Source organism: Sinohyriopsis cumingii, chromosome 11 (genome assembly GCF_028554795.1).
Source record: "Sinohyriopsis cumingii isolate HCF-2022 chromosome 11, ASM2855479v2, whole genome shotgun sequence".
NCBI lineage: Eukaryota > Metazoa > Mollusca > Bivalvia > Unionida > Unionidae > Sinohyriopsis > Sinohyriopsis cumingii.
The window spans coordinates 11,490,857-11,517,024 of record NC_142971.1 but is presented as its reverse complement, the minus strand read 5'-3'; the positions used below and the strand labels follow the sequence as shown (position 1 = coordinate 11,517,024).

General features: G+C 36.8%; 1 protein-coding gene across 1 annotated transcript in view; it reads right to left on the bottom strand.

Annotated features, from left to right (window-relative positions):
* Positions 1-13,174: 13,174 nt before the first annotated feature.
* Positions 13,175-26,168, bottom strand: part of LOC149787609 (uncharacterized) — a 46,128-nt gene continuing 33,134 nt past the window's right edge. The window contains exons 7-12 of the mRNA XM_089975579.1: positions 25,909-26,057; positions 20,223-20,361; positions 15,675-15,788; positions 14,854-14,899; positions 14,471-14,598; positions 13,175-13,291 (exon numbers count right to left, since the gene is read on the bottom strand). Of these exons, the coding sequence (XP_089831705.1) occupies positions 13,175-13,291; positions 14,471-14,598; positions 14,854-14,899; positions 15,675-15,788; positions 20,223-20,361; positions 25,909-26,057 (693 nt within the window). The remainder of the gene's footprint in view (positions 13,292-14,470; positions 14,599-14,853; positions 14,900-15,674; positions 15,789-20,222; positions 20,362-25,908; positions 26,058-26,168) is intronic.

Sequence of the window (26,168 nt, the reverse complement as noted above, 5' to 3'; positions counted from 1 at the left end):
CCTATTCACCACTGGTTTCATTATCTCCACTGGAGGTCTAGTCAACGTTAGCGAATTTTTTTTTTTTTTTTTTTAACAATATCATATAATGCGTTTTCACGCATTTTCTTATAAGCTTGACCAAATCTTCATCGCTGTTATTTCAAAATCGTTACTAAGTTGAATAATTTATGAGGTAGCTCTAAATACTATTTGAAACATTGTACAATATAATTTGAACTGCTTCAAAGTATTTTACCGAAATAGTGATTAAATACTTTCTGTAACTTTAAAAATACTCCATTGTTCGCGTAACATGATTGTAGCATTTTATATACTCAAATTCTTTCAAAATATTAAACACGTCAATGTATGTACATAATATACGCCGCGATAGGCTCTACTATAAATAATTATCACACGTTTTCTAACAAATATATTATAACTACAATAATCTCACTGTAAAATACAGTCAGAATTCAGTTGATACTGTAATATAATGGGGTTATAAAAGCCCGGTCGAAAAGCCCATAATGATACTCCTACATTTTTTCAAATATCTTTTTTCAACTTTTTTGATGAGTTTTATCTCATCAAATATATTTTGGAAAGAGTCATCGCCCTTAACATCTAACATTTTTATTTTTGTTGTTGTTGTAGGGTTGAACGCCAATTTTCAGCACAAGATATGCTATACATGGCGGCCAGTATAACTGGTGGAGGAAGAACCCTTTAAAACTCAGGGAAGAATCACCGACCAGCGAGAAGCTACTGGCAAGCTTTCTCACGTACCCACGTTAACCGAGCCTGAGAATCGAACCCACGCAGACACAGGCGAGGTGGCAGTGATCCATAACGGTGAGACCACTCGTGGCCCATAAGATGTTTTGTCACATACTTGTAACCTGGCATAGTTTAAGAGTCAATGAGCATATTAAAGAAAGTAAAACGATTAGCAAAGATGAGTTCAGCACCGTGTTGGCGGAAATGGAAAACTACGGACGATTTCTTAAGACGATACCGAACTGAGGCATTGGCGATTCAGAACAGGTAACTAATTTACAGGTAGTGAAAATCCAGTATCTGTTCCGTCTGCACATTGCTATTTTGGCTTTTATTATATCAGTATGCTTTGTCAAAAAACCCCATAACTATATTATTGAATTTCAGTGCACTTAAAAGGGCAGTTACTAGTCATATACACATACGCACCCCCCATATATATATATATATATATATATATATATATATATATATATATATATATATATATATATATATATATATATATATATATAAGTATTAATTCATACATACATACATACATGCATACATAACAGTGATTCAAAATTTGAGTACTGATTTGTACAAAAATGCTTATTCACACGCTAATCACGCATTCTTCTCTTTTATGCAAAGTATATTTGTGTATCTCACCTGTTATATTGGACCTCTTAGGGAAACAAAACACGCAGCAAGAACTCGCGTAAGTATAGCATTGCCTTCGTAATGTTACTATATTGCACCACGTTACCTTATTTCCATATTCACAACCTGCAAAAAGAGAAAAATATTTTTAATACCGTTTCCATGTCCACATTATTGGAGAATCGCCATTACGTAACACATCGATTTGAGGAATTCTCCACTTTTAGTGTGAGGTACAAATTACACACTTAAACAATTCTACGTACGCATACATGTTGCAGAGAGGGGCATCGAATGGGGAAAATTTGGTCTAAGGCGCTGGCCTTGACATCGCTTTCACATCTCACCTCTTTCCGCTTGCGTTCGAATTACAGGCTCGGAAAACGTGGGTATTTGCGAAATCTTGAGAATAGATTTTTGTGGGTCGATGGTTATTTCTCCGCCAAACATTCTGGCCACCATGAATCTTGTGTAAAAATGGCGTTAAACACATACATTCATAATTCAGAGAGAGAGAGAGAGAGAGAGAGAGAGAGAGAGAGTAGTAGTGATTATGGCTGAATTTGGACAAAAGTAAGTACACCAGAATGAAAACAATAACTATAGCTCAAAATTAAGAATATCATGGCTTTCGTTATCAAAATGAAAGTAACTGGTTAAGAAGTAAAAAAAAAAAATCAAAATTTGAATGCTCCTTAATTATTTAAAGAGCTTCTTATCTTTAGTATATGTTTGGAACAAATCAAATAAGCAAATATTTACATTCTCCGTAAAATCATCAATATTACAACGTATTTGTATATAGAGATGATTTAGATTTTGAAGCGATTTCCAACGCTGTTCAATATCACTGTTCATTATAGTATTTACAAGTCAATATGCAATGATATGCATTTTCTATATTCTCGTCACAAGAACACAATGTCTTATATCGCAAATAATTAGACTGTAAATCATCGTGTAAATAGCTGCAGTTATTTCTAATTCTCGTATGCAGAATAAATAATGTCCTGTTACCAACTAAAATATGTACTAGCAATTGCCTTTGCCTCTATTTTACTTCTGAAGATAAAATAGTCACTTTCACGTTATGTTGAATCTGGAAATGAATTCTAAACATGAAAAGAAGAGCGTAGGAATGGGTTCCTACTAATTTCAAGTCAGGCACTAAATCGAGTACAAATATTATATTTTCTAAGATTATACCTGTTGGTCGTAAAGATAAGGAGAGACTCCGTATACGATTTTATGAACAGTAACATAGTTTATGAAACTTTCGTCTGTCTGCCAAGGTAGACAAACCAGTTTCTTCATAAATCTTACGACAAGAAACACAATTCTCCCTGCTTCTAAATGTTATTTATCGAATTTAAGACAGTCTTAATCCGAACATCCATCCGATAAAACATCAACATAGTTTAATAACGGCTGATACATGTAAAAGTTATCCTCCCTAACGTCTTTCGAATAAATTTATATCGAAGTATTTGACGGTTGTTATGGTATTTGAGGTCAACAGAAATGTTATTGATATGTTTGGTCCGATTGCCTAGACTACTGAAAATGTACGCCAAGATGTTGTTTTTGGAAATCAGCAAAAGAGAGAATACAGTTACGAAAAAAAACCCCCAAAACAAGAGATAGGTTACACAAGGATAACATTGGACTGGGTTGAAGTCAACCAACTATTGCCTTAACCAATCGTCAACCGTTGCAAGATTTCTATTCGGTATCTATTCAATTTCATAAGCAACATTTGATGAATAAACCGCTGAGCTATCATCAACAATGAATCTCGTTGCAGGCAAAATATCGTCGCCTATATTGTTATTTTGTACAATAAATAATAATCGACCTAAACAGTGCCTTTGTGGTACGCTAGCCGCAACTTACTGACTATTTGATTCGGCAGTATTTAAAAACAGTTTGGAGTTGATTAGATAGGTAGCCAGAAAACCAATCAATAATAGAATTATCAATGCCACTGCACTTTAAACACGATCAAATGCTTTGGGGACATCGCAAAATACCACACCTACGTCATCCTTGTTATCAAGCGCAGTGCATACCATTGAGCTGGACTGCTGTAGAATTGTCGGGAACAAAACCGGATTGAGTATTAAATCATTTGAGTATAGTTGGTTGTAGAGATGGTAAGAAATAATTCTTTCCATAATTTTCCCAACAGAACTCGATAGTGAATTAAGCCAGTAATTTGAAGGCTCACTGGCACATCCATTTTTATATACTGGATTCTTTCCCCCATAGAGATGGGGACACTTTCTTTCAACAAGAGACATGCTAAATATAATATAGTGTGGCTTAACTATGGATGCGAGCGTTCAAGGTTCGTATAGTTCTCCGTTTTTCATTGAAAGGTGTAAGGTGTTGGGACAAAAGAAATATCTCGTATCGTTCTGTTGAAATATATACAGAACGAATATATTTTGTCCTTCGTTGCTATGGTTTGTGGCGAATTTAAGTAGAATGGTGGGTTCAAAAATGCATAATCTTGAATCCATTTTTAAGCTCTCTTCCTTTAAAACTCTTGTTTCAGGTATAACTCCATTTCCCGTCTCGAAACACTTCCTACATAGTACCCCCTTAAAGATGGACTGCGACGTGCATAGTTGTTCAGACGATGATACTGTTGGTGACTACGACTGACCACTGGTATTGGTTTCGTTTTGCGGGTTTAACGCCGTTTTTTAACATACGATAGGTTATAAATGGTGGCCTCTATATTTTCTGGAGGAATAAACAGAGAAGACCCCTGGGAAAACCCACCGACCCACGAGAAGCTTTTAGCATGTTTATCACATACTCATGTTGACCAGATTGAGACTCGAAACCATGTGCACAGAGGTGAGATGTGGTTTAGACCACTTGGCCACCAGAGGCACCAACCATTAATAATAATAATAATAATAATAATAATAATAATAATAATAATAATATAAATTTGAGAGGTTCACATGAGTTTCAGTTTGTATTCAAAGATAACGCTAATCTCACAAATTTTGAAGACAGAAAACTTCGTTCGACACTGGGATTCATTAGTGGAGAAGCTTATCACCACTCTTTCTCTATAATTCATGAGCCTCGTCCTCATGGTTTTAAATACTCACACCCAGCCCTAAACACCCCACCCCCATAAAGCAAACATTAAAAACCCTCTCCACGCATCCACCCACCAAGAGCGATAAAAGCCCTTCAACCGTTGTACACGTTTATAATTGCACGCTTGTTCCAGTGCTTTCTGTTTTCTTAAGAAGGTGGGTACAATTAATTTTCGTTAACAAAAGTCAAAGTAAAACGAAAATTGGGTAGGCGGCAGGCTGATATCACTGGTCAACAGTGAAATCATTACTGACTTGAAAAGGCCCTAATCTGTAGTATTTTGGTGTGCCGAACACGAATATAACCGTGAAAAATTTGTATTGGCTCTCGTTTTGAAGATATTCATATACCTCATTTTCTATGTTTCACTGTGTAAATTTCTCCAGTAGGACTGCAGCAACATCCGGAATAATGATGTAACATTGCATAATACCATCATGCTCACATCATCCACAGTTGATTGCATCATTTTCTGATGCAATGCAATACTAATGCCATGCGGCTGCTGAAGTAAGTTGACGTCAGCAGTGTACTATACATGTGTAGGCCTATTATACTAATGCCAGGCGGCTGCTGAAGCTGACGTAAGCAGTGTACTATATAAAGCCCAATCAGATAGGTTCAGCATTTAAAATATTTTAGACGTTGTGCGAGACAGTTCAAGCTACTGTTACATAAAACTTATTATTTTATCCATTTACGTACAATAAAGAACAGTAATGCCTCGAAAGTGTGTTAATACCGCGGACAATTTTTGCTATATTTGTGGGGAAGTGACATTTGCCAACCAGAAGAAAAGTATCAATTCTCAAGTGAAGAAGGCATATCATCTTTACTTCGGATGCAAGGTTGGTGACCAAGACAAGCCTTGGGCTCCGCATATATGCTGTGCTACATGTACAACACAGCTTTCACAGTGGTTGAATTGCAAAAGGTCATCAATGCCGTTTGCAGTCCCAATGGTGTGGAGAGAGCCAAGCAACCACCTAAATGACTGTTACTTCTGCTTGGTTCCTCCTCTTTCCGGCGGAATAACGAAGCGAAAGAAGTCGAGAATAGTCTACCCAAACATTCCGTCTGCATTGAGACCAGTTCCACATGGTGAGGGACTTCCTATTCCAGAACCTCCAGCAGAATATTCTCTTGATTCATCTGACGAAGACAAAGGTGAGTCGACGTGTTCTTCTCCTGGTCCATCAGCATGCAGTGATCCAGATTTTCACTGTGGTGCATCATCAACCCCACACAGAATAACACAGGAAGAACTAAATGACCTGATTCGTGATTTGGACTTATCAAAGAACAAGGCAGAATTGCTAGGATCAAGACTCCAACAATGGAATCTTCTAGAAGAAGATGTCACAATTACTGCATATCGAAAGCGCCACCAGCAATTGGAGCCTTTCTTCAGAAAGGAAAGTAATCTGATATTCTGTTCCGATATTGAGGGCCTCATGAATGCTTTAAAAATCACTCATGACCCACAAGAATGGAGACTATTTGTGGACTCTTCGAAACTGAGTCTCAAGGCTGTGCTTTTGCACAATGGAAACATTCTTCCATCTATTCCAGTAGCGTATGCTGTCCACATGAAAGAGACATACGATAACTTAAGGCAGCTATTGAATTCCATTGAGTATAACAAGTACAGCTGGCACCTCTGTGGTGATTTGAAGGTAGTTGCCCTTTTAATGGGACTGCAGCAAGGATATACAAAATACATGTGTTTCTTATGCGAGTGGGATAGCCGAGCAAGGGAAATGCACTACATGAGGAAGGAATGGACTCACAGGCAGAATGTAGCCATTGGAGAGAAGAATATCCAACACCCAGCTCTGGTTGAGGCTCAGAAAATCTTGCTACCACCCCTTCACATCAAACTAGGTTTGATGAAGAACTTCGTGAAAGCCATTGACCGGACTTTGCCAGCATTCCGATACCTGCATGAAAAATTCCCTCGACTCAGCGAAGCAAAGATTAAAGAGGGAGTTTTTGTGGGTCCTCAGATTCGAGAGCTTTTCAAAGATGACCGGTTCAACAACTTGCTGGAAGGTGACGCGAAACAAGCATGGAATGCTTTTCGCCTAGTTTCTACAAACTTCCTCGGAAATGTTAGGGCAGAAAACTATAAGGAACTAGTAGAAGACATGTTGATGAAGTATAAGAAACTTGGCTGCAATATGTCTCTAAAGATTCACTTCCTTCATTCCCATTTGGATTTCTTTCCTAGCAACTGTGGTATTGTTAGTGATGAACACGGCGAACGTTTTCATCAAGATATCGCAACAATGGAACAAAGATACCAGGGAAAATGGTCCACTACAATGCTGGCTGACTACTGCTGGACACTCCTCAGAGATGCTCCCGAACAGCTGTACAAGAGACAGGCGAAGAAATCTAAGATGTAGTCAATGACTTGATTTTTTATAGGTAGGCTATTACAGTTGACCTTTTACTATTGGAATGCATTTCGTTATGTAAACATTAATTTCTTGCAGATTACAAAAAAACTAGAGCCAATTTTGCAATTTGACTGTCATATTCGTGTTCAGCACATAAAAATTGATAAGAACTGACTAATTTTATTTCAGTAACATGACTTTTGTAAAAATTTGTTGTCCAGTGTATTCACATACAAGTTTCAGTATTAAAATATCTTGTGGGTGAAACTGCTTGAAACTGTCAAAATGGATAACAAAAGCTATAAAGGATTAATGTAGTCAGTCTTAACCAAGTGTAGTTTTAATTCCAATAATGTTTGAATTCATATTAACGTTAGCGCTTAACTACAGGACAAGTTATATAGGGGCCACTATATGGATGTAAATGAAATCCATGCTAAAATGATCGATGTTTTACGGGATTATATGGAATTAAATTGCATTGAGTTTTCGGAGGTATACGGCAGCAAGAAAGTCAACATTACTGGAAACTATGGTAATGTATGCACTTTTAACATTATGGGGCACTATGGCCATCTATGGAAATACATTACGACAAATTTGGGACGGTATGGTAATCTATGGGAATTTAAAGCATATCACTATGACCACCTATGTTGATTTAACATTGGTATGAGGGATGAGATACTGTGGCCATCTATCGGAATTTCACACAGGGATGGATCACTATGGCCAACTACGGAACTTTAACATTAGCGGTTGATAGCCACCAATGGGAATTTAATCATAGATATTAATATACCCGTTCGGGAATTTAACATTATGTATAAAACTATAGGTTTTATAAGAATTTAACATTGGTGGATACACTGAGGCTTAATCAACCTTTAACAATACCATGACACTACTAGCTTATGGGAATCTAACATGACGGGACTCTCAAAGGTTTATGAAACTTAAACAGGGTGGGTTAAACACACCTAAGGGCGGACAAGGACTCACCCTCACTAATCAATAATTATTGTGATTGGTAAATACGTATTATGACTTGCCAAAACCACCCCTGACTTCACTTATACTTATTGTGTCTAACTAACACGTATTCGCACTGACCAGTCAATATTCTGGCTAACCAAAACATATTCCTACTGAACAAGACTTATTCTGACTGACCAATACCTATCGTGACTGACGAAAACATATTTTGACTAAACTTTACATATTGTGACTGGGGGCCCCGAGTGGCAGAATGGTCTAAAGCGCTCACCGTTCCGGATCACTGCCATCTCACCTTTGTCTGCGTGGGTTCGAGTCCAAGGCTGAGCTAGCGTGGGTACGTGGGAAAGCCTGCCAGTAGCTTCTCGTGGGTAGGTGGTTCTTCCCTGGGTTTTCCGGGGCTCTTCCTCAACCTGTTATACTGGCCGCCATGTATAGCCTATCTTGTGCTGAAAAATGGCGTTAAACCCTAGAACAACAACAACAACATATTGTGACTGATGCCTGACCAATACCCACTCTGACTGACCAACACTTTGTCTAACAGACCAATATCTGTCACACACCAGTACCTATCGTGTCTGAACAATACTAATTTGTATTCACCAAAATATATTCTGATAATATCCAGATAAATAACAATTCAGTTTGCAACATATCACCCTCTAGCATACGCTTAACACACACACACACACACATACACACACACACACACACACACACACACACACACACACACACACACACACACATATATATATATATATATATATATATATATATATATATATATATATATATATATATATATATATATATATATATATATATATATATATATATATATATATATATATATATATTCCTTTGACGAATAGAAAATTTTGTCGGAGATTTCCTTTGATATCATTATTCACATCAGCAAAATATGATTTAATGACTGAAAGGGAAAAACAAGAATGAACAAATTATAGTTTCATGGTATTTCATTCTCCTTTTTAGCTCTTATCGCATAATCCACTTTCAGTGGAATGACTCTTAGCGATGGAGTGACTGTGTTTTCCAGCAAGTTGTTTTCGACGGTATTCGATTACACAAACACAAACGAAATATATCGTTCCATTCTTGTTCATTTTGAGGGGGTATCGAACATATTTGAAAGATGTCATATTGTTGATAATGCCCTTAATCTGAATGAGAATTGTTTCCACCCTGAACACCAAACAAACTTGAGAAAATAGGATGGACAACGTTTTTCTGCCGAGAAAATCAATACGATGACGACGAGATGGTGCGTAGTATTTGATATTCACACGTTTGTTGGTTCTAGTGAGTGCATCTTTAAAATAATGATTGAATAGAGTGGAAATCTTATCGACGAGATGTCGACTATTACAATAATATCCTTTAAGAATGCTCATGTCGCACATGGTGGAATTTGGCATCGGCTGCCTTTATAGCTTTTATTTTATTAAAAGCAAAGATCTTTTATGTCCAAATGTTTTTATAATTGTTCGTTTATTATTCTACGATGACATATGCTTGATCCCAGGTCATATTCAAGACTTTAGCCGATCGATAACCTCTGCCTCCCACTGAGGGTCCTTGCATAGTTGCAAGGACTGGGGTAAATTTTATCGTGCAACGACATCACTTTTTGGTCGGAAACACATATAGAGAATCATCATTGGATACAAGTAAATAAAAATTGATTATTCATTGCTTGATCGTTCTAGTCTCCGAGAAGTCGCCAATTTGAAAGGGAAAACATTCCAAATGTTGCAAGGTGTTTCTGAGACTGTTGATATTATTGTTTTTGTTGTTCTGGCTGCAGTGGCCATGGCTACCTTTGCAGCTACGTTCGGTATATTTCAACCATTGAATGAGAATACTATTGCCAATGCAAAAGCAGAATTAAATGATCCAAAGATGCTTATCACCTTGTTGAAATTGAAGTTTCTGATTGCAGCTCCAATCACAAGTAAGCTTGACACAATGTTTATGTACAGGTTCATCAATTCTTCTCATTATTATTATGTTCTATCAATTACGAAGCTGCAGTCAAATCATCCCATGAAACAATTCTATCATCTACTTGATAAATAAACTTTGTCAAAAGTGCATTTCGTTTCTCGATGCAACCCAAACTCCCTTTATCAACACAGAGTAAGAGTATGACTATGACTGTGACTGCTGCTACTGTTTGATCTAATGATGGTTCTTCTCGGATTTCTCGGGGGTCCCAAATAATCGATCATGACATTCTACAACGTATTGGGGTGTGGCGTGTTCCAATGCACGTCCAGTGCTGAGATGATAGGATTTATTGTAGGCTTTTACAAAATGTTCATTGTTTTATACACCATGACAGTACCCCAAAACGTTTAATTCACATGCATTCCAGCAAGACCATAACTTGATCTTTTGGATACAGTTCCCTTAAATATTGCTAAGTCAAAATTAATTGTACCCAAAAGTAATAAAGCCTTACCTCATTTATCCGTGTTCGTGATCACGAGGTTTTATTATGGAGACAAACGGGAAAAAGTACAATTCTTGCAAATAGAACAACGACGGAAACATTAAGTGGTGTTCAAAAGGGTATGATAATAATGATATCCTTGTATCTACGATGCACCTTTGCAAGTAAGAATGTATTTTATTTAAAAATCTTTCACTTACAAACTGTTAAAAATCATACTGAAAAATGCAAGACTAAGTTGGTGGGATCATATTATACAGATTTTAGGTTATATTGCAGTTATAAGGGTCACATAATAGAGATTTTGGGTTATATGATAGTTGTATTGTTACGTGTTTAGGCTCTAATAAACAATAACAAAGAAAAAGTAAAGGCAACAAGCTTTTAAAATTTAACAAATAATTTATTTTCCAAGAAAAACAAGGTAAAATTGAAAAAAAAAAACTTACGTTTTTAAGAATCAAATCTAAATATAATCCAAGAATAATCCCATAATCCCATAATTAAAAATTAGAAGTCCTAGTAATAAAATGTTTTAATGAATTTGAGTTCGAGTCCGGACGAAAAACCATAATGGAAGGCGATGACGTATACTGTAGCCTGTATAAGACTGATGTGTTTACATTTCTTTGTGGGGGCCCCGAGTGGCCGAGTGGTCTAAAGCGCTCTCCGTTACGGATCACTGCTATCTCACCTCTGTCTGCGTGGGTTCGAGTCTAGGATTCGGCTAATGTGGGTATGTGAGAAAGCTTGCCAGTAGCTTCTCGTGGGTCGGTGGTTCTTTCTGGGGTTTTCCCGGGTTCTTCCTCCACCATTAATACTGGCCGCCATGTATAGCCTTTCGTGTGCTGAAAAATGGCGCTAAACCCTACAACAACAACAACAACAACAGCATTTGTTTGTGAACCACAGAAGATAATATTCCAGTCTTGAATTCAGAATCAAATTTCAATAAATGTCTTTGTCCAAGAAGTCTGTATGAGCACTAAAATATTTCCAGGAAAAAGAATTAATAATACCATAAAATAAAATTTCAACTCAATTGGTCACAACAAAACACCTTTCAGTGTCGAAGGTAAAACGCTCAACTGAGATTATTTTTCTAAGCATCGGTATAAAACCTGATTACTGCGCAAAACTGATCCCCGGATGAGGGTCAGCCTTTAGGCAAATTTCGAGAACATTGTAGAAGCTATTTACGTCTAAAATCAGTTAGTCCCAGTCAGCATCGATTTCACTATTATCAATCACACATTAAAAATAAATTTAAAAAAGAACTTGTTTACTCGAACTGTTACTAATTTTGAATCAAGTTCAGGAACTAGGTCAGCATTAGGTGTTTACGACAAAACAGTCAGGTCAAACTAATTTTTGGAAAATATCAGTAAACAAATGTAAATTACTTTAACAGTTAATGAAATAAATAAAAAATTTAAAACGTACAAACAGACAATTAAATTAAATCAAATATAAATTATATCAAATATACATAAGAGTAGGGGTCATACAATACATATTTTGGGTTATATGGCAGTTATAAGGGTCACACACTACAGATTATGGGTTATATGGCAGTTATAGGGGTCAGATTATACAGATTTTGGGTTATATTGCCCATTGTCCACCCGAGGAATATGTCGTATTAGGCCAAGGCTCTGTGCGAGGGCAACACGACATACAACGTAAGTGATAATTCGTCATTTAACATGAAACAAAGGGCATTAATTGTTCAGTTATACCAAAGAAATACGCAGCGTTGGTGGCAACATCACAGTAACTGAGTTATGCAAAACTGATTGGTGGCAATATCACAGTAACTGAGTTATGCTATTCTGATTGGTGAATCTCTTTATTGAACATATACTATGACATCTCGGGCAAATGATCGTAATATGTCGTGCCCTTGAAGGTAATATAATTACATCAACATCATTTAGAACAAGCTTGGGCATTTCCGCCAAAGATAGGACTAAAAAACCTTCGAAAATACTATTGTAGCCGCCATTGTATACCGATCGCCTTGTTTATCGAATCGCGTAGGTTGTTCACAATCCATTACGCGAACTTGACTGAGATCACTTGTCATTGACATAAAACAGTTCCAATTTCCTTTGCTAATTATGAACTCATCTATAGTCTGTATTTTAGTGAACATATGCATTGAATTCCATAATGGTATCATAACACTGACAGTGTTATATTTTGCCCACAGTATAATGTGACTGCGTACCGTATATACTTGCTTATAAGTCGAATCAAATTGCAAACAACAAAGTTTCTGATCTGCCGTAGCACAACGTGCCTGCAGATCAGGGTCTGTATTGATTATTCCTAACAAACTACTCAGAACCAGATCTGCTGGCGCATTATTCGACGGCATATCTGGGTCTTTACAGTTTGCAGTGGGCTTCCTTTATAAATCGCGTAAGTATGGCACTCCGCTATTCATTTTCAGGCTGTTACCTCCATTCTATGCTATATCACTTTATGAAAGTATTTGCGAGATGGAATTTTGTAGAAAAATAACGAGGTGTTTTGACTGATAAGTACGCATATTGACACGAATATTTTTTTGGGAAATATCGTGCTAAATGTCAGTGTATGAATTTATCCCAATCCTCACCCAATGTCCAAGCCCCTCGCATGACCAACATGATTCTAAAATCGATATACTATAATGAAATATTTATTAAAACTCAAGAATGTTGATGAAAAGTTAGAGACTGTTTTAGCTCTTTCAGTCCTAATGTAGCAAGGAAAATAAAATTCATACGAAAAATCTTATGCAAAAATATGAGTAATTCATGTATTCCTCATTGCCTATGATAAATGTCCCTGTGCCTCGACCTCCCTCTCCTTTAGCTCCATCCCCCTCATCAAGTCTCTGCAAATGCATTATAATCGATCTTAAGGGTCAGAAATTACTCAACTCTTCTAGTTTCAATAACTTCTTCGGGTCTTTTTGCTTACAAAAGCCAAAAACAACAACAACAACAGAAAATTAGAACAATGACAGGAATTTTAGGGGAAGGAGCAAGCCTCAAGTACTCTCATCACTGCTGGATATGGCCATGAATTTGACCTAAGCTCAATATTTGACACTATTAGTGAAGTAGCTAGTGAAATTTGGAGATGAAGCGAACTCAGCCAGGAACTTTGGATGATCGCAAAAAAGGTAAGTACTTTGTTTACAACTTTGTATGCATTGCGTCGCATGCGCTTGGTATAATTGTTATTACAAGACAGGGGTATTTGATTGACAGAGCACTGTCAAACCCTGGCGCGAATCCCGCTAGAAGTCATAAGTTTACCCCAAATTTCCAAAGACTTCCATACAACTTCAGTTGTAAATTAGAAAGCTCGACGTGTCCGTTCTATACATAATTTTATTCTAATCAATGCGAGACCACAGATCTCACAACCTGCCAAATATCTATCAGCCGCACATCTGTATGGTTTCTCTTCAAAAGGTTTCCGTAACCACCAGCAGTTCACGCCGTAGAAACTATACAACTGTACCCTAACACAGGGAACTATTTTAACTTCGCCACCTTAGACCAGTAAAACTATGGTTTCCAGGCACATTTCGCCAGGACAACTGCATCACCATGGCGACATAAACGGTATCTGCCGAGTCCCTTCTTATTTATTCCTTTGTGTAATTTACCGGTTTCCTACCGTAAATACTGCCACTGCAGTCACACCACCAATGTACACCCCTAGATTTTAATAGGGACTATGGTATTCCAGGATTACACATTCTGTTTTGACATGAATTCACTACTAGTGAACCATGGCATCATGTAAACTCACTAACACTTCACTCCCTGACGTTTGCTCCTAGTAATGGCTAATCATTTCGGCTAAAGAATATTTCCTTTGCACCGAATTCTAGTAATCAGACAAGTAATCACAAAAATCTAAGAATTCCTTAAACGGGGCGCTATGACCAAATGCGCATACTGCAACTTTATTATATTTGTCTTTGATTATTCGGTTGATCATGTTTAAGATTATGGAGGCTATTTATAAATAGAGACCTACCAGATAATCCTGTGCTGACTGAGAGGCAGGAACGACAACACTGCAGATTGATGCTGTAACACCGGTAGTTCTCACTGGGCTTGTTGGCAATGTCGGCACACGTCAAATTGCTCGTGATCATTCCAGGCTGGTCGCCAAATATACAGTCTGAAGTGCGAGAAACATGTATTCATTGTTATGCTATCTGAACCAATATTATGTTGAATTTTTAAAGGAACAGATAGTGGGGAAAAACTCACAACCTTTCTTATGCATATCTATGGTGTGTGCTTAACTTTTGTCCTTGATTGCGGGCTAATACCTACCTAATTTTTTCATATATTTATGCTTGCATGTCTGTCTGTCTGTCTGTCTGTATGTATGTATGTATGTATGTATGTATGTATGTATGCATGGTCATACCTGCCGGAACATCTGAAGAAGGCACGCATTGTCCTTTATAGCACCACTATAAGAAGACAAAAAAAGTTAATATGGAGCATTGTAACGAATGTCTGTAGCTTTTTTAAAAACGTTTTTGCACAAAAATATTCGGGTCAATTTATCTAGAAGATTCGAGGTCTGAACACTCTGTGTTATCCACATCATTCGTTTTGAAAGAAATGAATTGGATGTTGATACAACGAGTCTCCAGAAGGCTGACAAGGAAATGAAGATCCCAGATGTAACGCCAATGTTGTATAAGAGACACAGCATAAAGAGAATGGAGTGAGGGTAAACTGACCTATATACTGAAGCATTAAAGAGTTTATGGCAATAAAACTTATGACCATGAAGCAGATGACCTCTCCTTTAAACGATTTCATATAATTTCTGACGTAACTAGCGCAGCTTGAACGTTTCGTGTAAGATTGTTTCACATTTAACATAAGTGTACTTACCAGCTTACTTTATTTCATTATATTATTATACTTGATCGCATAAGATGTATATGTCCAACATTTTTAAAGTTTTATTAGTCATGTCCTGATTCCGGCATGTATATAGTAAAATTCATTACATTTTTAATATGCTGACCATGTTGCAACATAAAAGAGATATGTAGCTGTCCAGCGCAGAAAGAGTTAATGACAGGAACCTTAAAATCGTCTAATTTACAATATAGTAGTTCTCCACCCACTCATGTGTTTCGTTTCGAGGCAGTCCGTACCTATCCAACCCCTTACCCATCAAATAGGAGGCTACCATGTCTCTACCTGAAAACTCTCACGAGGCCATCTTACCATTTGGCTGGCACATGGAGTTCTCTCCCCTGGAATAATTCCCGCACATCCCGTGACACTTTTGCAAGCCATCGCTGTACATATTGATGTGAAATTCTTGTTTGCGTACGCAGTCTGGTAAAAAAAAATGATGGATATGAGTAATAAGATATTGCATTTGCTATCGAAATCAGTCGGACAACATTCATGTAACTAATGTATTTTACAGGTTATCTGAGAGAGATAGAGAGAGAGAGATGTCTCAATCTTGATGTTTTAGACAAATTTATGACAGCTATGTCAAATTAAATGAGTTCAGAAAAATCTTGATCTTCAATTTTAATTTCGACGGTTCATTAGTAATATATGTTGATGGTGATGTTGATGCTGATGGTGATCATGGTGAAGAGGAGAGAGAGAGAGAGAGATTATCGGTTCGTGTGTAGTCGAGTATACATACTTAATCAATTTAAACCTTGATGTTTTGATCGTTTGCATCTGACTTAAATTATTCAAACGACACTGTTGTAACATGAATTTTACACACTCTATAGTCAAAACCACACTGTTGTAACATGCATTTTGCACACTCTATAGTCAAACCCACACTCTGTAGTAAAACATCACCTTGTTGCAAACATTCTGCACACTCTGTAATCAAAATACATTGCTGAAAAATGCATGTTCCGTACTCTATAACAAAACTATTTTTTGTAAACTTGCATTTTGCACACTCTGTAATCAAAATCACATTGATGCGAGCGTGAATTTTGCACACTTTATAGGTATAAAATACACGGTTGTAACATGCATTTTGACACTCTGTAATAAAGTGAAATTGCTGCAAAATGCATTTTGTACACTTTGCAATCAAAACACATGCATTTTGTACACTCTGTAGTCAAAATTAATTTCCTGTAAACATGTATTTTGCACCCATATTGTCAAACCACGTTGTTGTAAACATGCCTTTTGCGCCCCCTACTATCAAAACTTTACAAATGTATAGTGAGAAAGCCTGTACTATGATAATAGTTGACTTTGTTCCATTGGCTTACAGCGTTCATATAATGTTTGAACATAACAATATCATTAGATTTTCAGATTTCTTATGAAAAATTTTCGATGAAGAAAAAGATAGCGACCAGTATAGGACTAACATGCCAGTCTTGCCTTGAGACTGTGGTGTCTAGTATAGAACCAGTATGCCAGTCTCGCCTTGAGACTGTAGTGTCCAACACAGAACCAGTATGCCGGTCTTGCCTTGGGACTGTGGTGTCCAGTATAGGATTACCATGCCAGTCTTGTCCTTAGACTGTAGTGTTCAGTCTAATACTAGCATGCCAATCTTGCCTTGAGATTATTGTGTCCAGTATAATACTAGCATGCCAGTCCTACCTTGGGATTATTGTGTCCAGTATAATACTAGCATGCCAGTCTTGCCTTGAGATTAGTGTGTCCAGTATAATACTAGCATGCCAGTCTTGCCTTGATATTGTGGTGTCCAGTAGACTAGTATGCCAGTTTTGTCCTTAGACTGTAGTGTTCAGCATAACACTAGTATGCCAGTCCTGCCTTGAGATTATTGTGTCCAGTATAATACTAGCTTCCAGTCATACCTTGGGATTATTGTGTCCAGTATAATACTAGCATGCCAGTCTTGCCTTGAGATTAGTGTGTCCAGTATAATACTAGCATACCAGTCCTGCCTTGAGATGATTGTGTCCAGTATAATACTAGCATACCAGTCCTGCCTTGAGATGATTGTGTCCAGGATAATACTAGTATGCCAATCTTGCCTTGGGATTACTGTGTCCAGTATAATACTAGCATGCCAGTCCTGCCTTGAGATTATTGTGTCCAGTATAATACTAGTATGCCAGTCTTGCCTTGAGATTAGTGTGTCCAGTATAATACTAGCATGCCAGTCTTGCCTTGAGATTAGTGTGTCGAGTATAATACTAGCATGCCAGTCTTGCCTTGAGATTATTGTGTCCAGCATAGGACTAATATGCCAGTCTTGTCCTTGGACTGTAGTGTTCAGTATAATACTAGCATGCCAGTCCTGCCTTGAGATTATTGTGTCCAGTATAATACTAGCATGCCAGTCTTGCCTTGAGATTATTGTGTCCAGTATAGGACTAATATGCCAGTCTTGTCCTTGGACTGTAGTGTTCAGCATAATACTAGCATGCCAGTCCTGCCTTGGGATTATGGTGTCCAGTAGAGGACTAATATGCCTTTTGCACGGTAACATAATTGGAATACAAATCTTTAGCTATTGGAAGCTTAGCAATGACGGCTTAGATACAATAATGTCCAGCTAGGATCAAAAGAAATCCAAACATGACAGCATAAATAAATGATGCCCATCTAAGATCAACAAAAATCTAAACCTGACGGCTTGAAGTATAATAATGCCCAGTTAGGATTAACAGAAATTGAATCCTGTTTTATAAAAAATGAAGTTTTTTTTTCTTCCTGCAAACTTGATGGATAGAAGCCTTGTTAGGTACTTCAGCTAAAACAAATTATAATGATATTTTCAATTGGCCATCATGTGTATCACTTATGAAGAATTTGTATAGCAACAGTATATTTTGTATTTTATTGGACGGATCCGTTGGCCTTATGGTTTGAGCGTCCACCTCTGATGCGGGAGATCGCGGGTTCGAACTCTGGCCGAGTCACCCCAAAGACTCTTAAAAATAGTACAGTTAGCTGCCTCGCTAGGCGCTCAGCATTAAGAGGTTAGTGTTAGGACTGGTCGGCCTGGTGTCAGGATAATGTGATTGGGTGAAACATGATGCTACATGGCTGCGGCATCATGCCCCAGTGCTGAACACCACTGTAAACTGTCACACTGCAGACATCGTAGCGATATAACTGAAAAATTGTTTAAGCTACGTTGAACATCCAACACACACACACACACACACACACACACACACACACACACACACACACACACACTGTATCTAACTGGAGTCAGGTTATTGCCATTTTTACAATGTCTTGTTGGTGTTAAACCGAAGAAAATGATTATTCTCCATTATTATTTTCTATAGTTTTCAATGATCAGGAAAGTTTATTGAAGATTTATTTGGTGTTTATCCACTAATACTGACGTGTTTCTTTGAACTCTATATGAGTATAAGGCTAAACTAAAAATATATATTCAATGTAAATAAGAAGAAAATAGTCATCGTACCGACTCTCATTTACAACGTTTCATATATACTTGAACATCGTAGGCTTTAACGCTACCTTGCGGTCATTTCTATCCTAAACGTTGCCTATGTTTTATGGTTAAAACACGGCTTAAGGATTAAGCATTTTATACGTTTTACCTTTATCTGTTATTTTATATACTTTATACAGAAGTCTAACAACTTTAGTTTTAATTTTTTCTCTCACTTAATTATGCATTCATTTGGAACGCTTTATCGTCCTAAATTGTAGCGCACTTCAGTGTAACAGTTTTCGAAGTTACCGTCTGTACCCGCTTATAAGTAAAGTTCAACTGCAAAATGCGCAGACCCAGATCTGCATAATGAGCCGGCGATCTGAGTCTGTGCAGTTTTTTTTTAGGAGTAATCAGTAGAACAAACAACACAGACTCTAATCTGCAGGCGCATTATGCATCTTTGTTGTTTGCAGTTTGACTCGACTTATACGCGAGCGAAAGACGGTAATCTACTGTTGGCACTACATGACCATCTTGGTGCTGATGTGCCTTAAAACACTGCTACACATGCATGCATACTCTTGAGAGACATGGAAGTCCAACAGCCTCAGCACTGGAAATATACATATTTATCTTTTACATGAAACATTATCGTTTGAAAGAAAAATGTGACTAATTAACCTCCAAATTATGTACAGGCGCCATGTATGTTCAGACTAGGTTTAGAACATCAAATGCCTTTTGACCTAGTGAAAAAGCAAGATACAAACATATTGAAAAAGCAGATATGCTGACATACCTATTATTTATTCAAAGGAAAATTCTGTGATGAAATTATTCCTATAAATTTGGCTAGTTGTCTATAACATTAGTAAAATGTACCTACGTCCATTTTTTGTCATCGTGATAAATACAAACGGATTAAGAGTACATGATACATTATTCTTGTTTAATATTTGCAAGAGTGTGTCAAAAGTGTTTGAAGCTTTTTCCTTATTCTCTTTGACAATAACATGCTTTTTTTATAATAAAAAGTCTCGGTTCAATTGCCCAATAGCAGCCACGTCTCCCAACCAGGCAATATTTTACTGTCTGATGCGGACTGCGGTCTTTTTTTAGTCCGAATTACGTCACATGTGAATCTTCTATCCACATGATAAAGACTTGCTACGTTAACTAATCAATAGTACATACCGACTTCAGATTTTCCACGTGCAAAAACAGTCATGCACAATTCCTACTATTCGAGACAAATTACTTTTCATTCATGGCCAAGGTCAAATCGTTCCTGTGTCGATGTTACGGAAAGAAGATCCCCTATTCAAAATGAAGACAGATAAACTAATAAATCAGACTACCATACTGGAAGATAAAGTACTTACCCTGCACATATACGAATCCTGGCCAAACTGTACAGCACATTGCTCGTCTACTGTATACACCTGACCCATCCACTTCTGGTCATACGGAGACAGGGCCGTGGCGTTATAGTCCGCACTCAGTACGCTCATACAGTTTGCCCTGGATTAATGGAATCGTTAGGCTATACATATATGGAAAAAACAAACATCAGATGGATGGATGAATGGATGAATGGATGGATGGATGGATGGATAGATAGATAGATATATAGATAAACAGACAGACAGACAGAGATAACATAAATTTAAATAGATTTCAATGACATTCTTTATTCACCATGTCCTCAAAATTAATTCAGACGTTACAGTTTCTAAATAATCAGAGCTTTCTCTCGCAACTTTACATTTCTCTGTAGCAGAAGGCTGCTTTGATTCAGCTTCTTGTACTTACTCGCCAAAGGAGGCAACCAAGGAGGCGATGTAGGGTTGGAAATATTCCACCACAGAACAAGTGGAGAAGATCCATTGATTTGTGTTACTGAATGAAGTCCCAGCTGCCATTATGTATCCATTCGCCCCGGAACAATTGTTATTTGTACCATCATGCTGTGCGCCGAGTCTGATGACATAAAGAGAGTGTAACATTAAAGTGTTACTGCTCAATCAAAAAACTTTGATGGCGAAAAATTGACTGTACAAGTTTAGTTGTGTAATACCGTTAAAAATAATTTTGGTTCATAATGTCTTTAACTGGTGTGCATGTTTCTGCATCAATAAACAGAAATTCTCTTAATACCTCAAATAGCACACCCGATAGCTTCATTTATATAATGATTCATTATTTACTTTTCATGGATCTCGTGAGATAGAAATTTTAATTTTCCAGAGTCATTTTATAATAGCATACTATTTTGAATCAAATATGATTTATTTATAGTAGATCTATCTAAAGATACAAGGAAATTATATAACATTTCTTGGGTTTAATTTAAGAACAAATCTGGAAATCCACGAAACTCAAAATTAAATTGAACCCCTGTTACAGTTTCAAAGAAAACAGAGATTTAAGGGGTACATATAACGGTGTGGACCTAAACATGGACAACATGGCAAATAATTATTCCTCATCCAGATGTTGATAAAGATAGTTTACTTGCAAATGTTGTAAAGAGCTGAACGAATCGTTCGGTAATAACAAAAAAGAAGTCGGTAGAGGCACGAACCCTCTTTGCAAGTGCTAAATTGCATATGTATTTTTAAAAACTGCATGACTCCTATTAAACCTTTAAAACGCATGCATTAGAGAACTCCTACTCCCGCCCCCACACACTTTCCTAGTTCCCGCTTTTCTCGCTGGTTCATTGCAATTTTCAACTTCTCGTCGCAGCTCGACTACTTGTAGCCGCGCTCCAGACTGTGGACCACGAATGTGAAAGACACTGTGCCAATCTATTTATTTCCAACAATCATATCTCAAATTTTAAAGCCCTGGTTACATACAGTACAGAAGGAATCTCAGTAATATATATATATATATATATATATATATATATATATATATATATATATATATATATATATATATATATATATATATATATATATATATATATATATATATATATATATATATATATATATATATATATATATATTCATGCACGTTTTAATGAAGTTACGAATTGACTACTGTCATGAAAGAGAAATTCTGACCCGTGTCCAAGTTCATGTGCCGCAAGTGTTACAAACATGGAATCGAAACCATTTTGTACGATGGACTGACTGGATGGCCTGCAAACCGTCCCAAGATAAGCCAGACCTAATTAGAAAAAAGAACAAGTAATGCAACTATTATTTAGGGTATTCATTACTGTCATCGTGCAGTGTATGCGCAGCCGTTTTAGAAGGTATATAATGTTGTGCAACAAAAGGAAGAAAAAAAAGTGAAAAACGAAAATGGATACACACGAAGTTTTCGTTAGGTAATTGAACTTGCATAAATAAAAATTGGCTTTCCAATTGTTTTTTCCCAAAGGTACTCAAATCCATGTAGATTGCAGATTATAATCACAAATTTAGTGAAAAAATATAAATAATTGTTTGAGGATGTTATTGCATTCAATTGATTGAAATATTTGCTTTTCGCCTATAATTTGGAGAATATTTTTAAAAAAATTATCCTCCTGATGAAGTGTTTGTCAACTTTCAATTATTCTATTTAAAACCTCCATTTGAAATATATTGACTGAAATATTGAGATTAAATTTGAAAGTTTATGTTCGTATAATATATGGCTTTGCCATATTGTATTCCAGTAGCGTGAATAAAGTGATATTGTATTCCGATAGCGTGAATTCGGTGACATGGTATTTCAATAGCGTGAACAGGCTGATAGTCATATACGCAACACTTTCCTCTATCTCTTTATCTGTCTTCATGTATGTCTATATGTTTGTCTCTCTTGCACATTTATTACCTGAGATTGCATTAGATCCACCACTGGCCAGATCATACCTGAAGGAAAATATATAACTGGTATCGTGCTGAAGAAATCATTAAAATTAAATCTGCAAACAGTTTATCTGTTGTCATTTTTTCATAATTTTCATTTTTGAAATTTTAACTTTTCAGAAATGACCACATCGACATAGCCCAAATAGTCAAAAATACAAAGAACGAGAAGGGGGAGACCATCTGTCAGCAGCTAGGACTGGCATACTGTATATTAGTCCCAGACCCTGGTAATTATCTAAGAAATAAATACGTTTTGCTATGTGTAAATGATTTCCTTATTTTGTGTTTAGAACAGTCAGGAGTTTCAAACTCATTCTTGGCAAATGTTAATGGAGAGCGAAGAGCCGCATATTAACCGCCATGATTTCAGATGAATGTCATAATTAATATTATTTTATTCAGTGAATATAAGAAACGTGCTAAATACTTCTTCACGGTATCTTTTTGTATGATACATGCTTTGGAACGTTATTATCAAAACAAAAGAGCTATTTTTGGGGCGCTGTGGTTGTTAAAGTTGTAGAAAGTAGTAATCCCGTTTATTACATATTTAATGGTGATATATTGAAGTATATCAGTGGGAGAAAAATCATATCGCCACAGTGGCGATACCTCTTTAATCGCCACTATGACAATAGCACTCTTGGAACTACTTTCTGTTACCGTTCATTAAGTATATCAGCCCTTATGTATACTATTCAGACCTGTATATGCATAGGTAGCGCTATTTCATTTTGCTCTTGTAGTTGTTGTTGTTGTTGTTGTAGGGTTTAACGCCATTTTTTGGCACACGATAGGCTATACATGGCGGCCAGTATTAATGGTGGAGGAAGAACCCGGGAAAACCCCGGAAAGAATCACCTACCCACGAGAACCTACTGGCAAGCTTTCTCACATACCCACATTGGCCTAATCCGAGACTCGAACCCACGCAGACAGATGGCAGTGATCCGTAACGGAGAGCGCTTTAGACCACTCGGTCACTCAGGGCCCGCTATTTCATTTTGTGTTTCTTTTCTGGTACTTCTCTCTCTCTCTCTCTCTCAGACCGCTCCAGTGGTCTGGTTGTTAGAGAGTCCGTCTCGGATGCGGGAGGTCGCGGGTTTAAACCCCGGCCGAGTCATACCTGATTCTTATAAAAATGGTACTAAACGCTGCCTCACTAGGCGCTAAACATTAAGGGATTAGTGTTAGGACTGGTCGGCCTGTTATCAGGATAATGTGACTGGATGGGTCATGCTGTCACGTGTCTGCGGCATGATGCCTCAGTGCTAGACATCACTATAAACTGCCACACTTCAGACAGCGTAACGATATGACTGAATTTCTTTTAAAGCCACGTTAATAATCCATAACACACACACACACACACACACACACACACACTCTCTCTCTCTCTCTCTCTCTCTCTCTCTCTCTCTCTCTCTCTGTCTCTCTCAAATGTGACAAATGTAGACTCTCCAGTTTACATTTATGCAGTCAGTGAGTTGCCATCAAGAAATTACAACAAACTCCAAACGAGAAAATAGTATGCATCAAGTATAAACTTTTTTATAATTAGTTTTCTACATGAATCATCGAAAATGACAGTGACTGAGCTTACATGACCTGTTTATATGTGTTGCCATACAGTATTTTATACCTGTAATACTCCACGATAAACGATACACATTTAAGTGGCAGTTTTGACGTCCATCACAACCGTCTTTGACAATAATAGATGAATCAGACAACGTGTTTCTAGTTATCCCACCTCAACAGTATAAATCCGCGTATACAATGTATTTCTAGTTACCCCTCCACAGCAGTATGAATCCACGTATGCTGTGTGTGAACAAAATCATCATTTTCGTACGAATACAGTCACTTTTTTGACAATTGTAAGCATTATATGTACAAAATACATTTGTAAAACATGGCTGTCCCAAAATTATTGTATAATATGAAACTTCTTTTGATCGATGCATTAATGGATCTATTAATCGCATTCTCATAGACAGGAGAAAACGCACGCAAATCGACGGTGCATGCCCTTATACATACATACATACATACATACATACATACATACATACATACATTCATACATACATATATACATACATTGTTACGTATATTTTTAATTTAATTTATATTTAATTTAATTAAATGTTTGTAAGTTTTAAAATCTTTTTAATTTTAATTTCATTACATGTCAAAGTAATTGTGTTTACTAGAAATTTGATATTTTCCAGAAATTAGTTTGACCTGATTGTTTAATCGTAAACACCGAACTTTGTATCTTTCGCTGAATTTGGTCCTGGCTTTGATTGAGAATCAAGTAGACAGCTTTTATTTTTAAATTCAATTTTAATGTCTGAATGATAACAGTGAAATCGAGGGTGTACTGGAATACGTGACTTTAACCATTCTGGAATGTGATCACGTAACCCTCATACGGGTATATGTTTTGCGCATTATTTGTCTGTATAACCTTTGTCTATAGAGAAATAATCTCAGTTGGGCTTAACACTGGAAAGTGTTTTTGACCAGTTTGGAGTTATATTTTAATTTTTATTCAAATTATATGGATTCTAAAAGATTCATTCTTTTCCCTGGACATGTTTGAGTGCTCATACAGAATTCTTGGACAAAGACATTTCTTTAAATTTTATTCGTAAATTCAAACACCGGAATATGGTTTTGTATCAGCAAAGAACTGTAGACACTACAGCACCATACTGACTACAGTGTACGTCATCGCCTTCCATTTTGGATTTTTCGTCGGGACTCGAACTTGAATTCATTAGAACATTTCATTACTAGGACTTCTAAAATTTAATTCGTGGAATATTCTTGGATTTTATTTGGATTTGATTATTAAAGCCGTAAGTTCTTACCCCCCCCCCCATTTTTACAGTGTTTTTACAGGGAAATAAATCAAAGCTTGCTGTTTTCACTCTTTCTCTTTATATATATCACTGAAGCATCTTTCATCATTCAGAATGGATACGTCATATGACGATTTTGGTCTATGGAATAATTGTAAATTAAGAGTTATGTGTAGAGAGATAAATAAATAGATCGATCGATGAACCAATATATTTGACAGAAAATGGTTCGGTCGTTAGCGAACATAATATTAAACACAAAGTCTTGGTCACAGGCGTCAACCTTCACGTCTGGGAAAAGTATTAGAAGTTTGAGTCTTTACCCGGTGATGAGCATGGCATGACCATGATCAGGAAGAGATGTTGCTATGACCCATTCTTTAAAGTTGCTGAGTCCAGTACCTGCGTCTATCTGTGCCGGGGTCTTGTTGGAGTTTTTGATACTTTCGGTCCAATTGGCATCAGTCACTGTCTTAACAAAACAAATGAGACAAATAACTGAAAAAATGAGGAATAAAAATAAAGCATCCTGAAAGCAAAATATCCTAGAATGTTTATATCTTCTAGAATTAACAAAGTATAA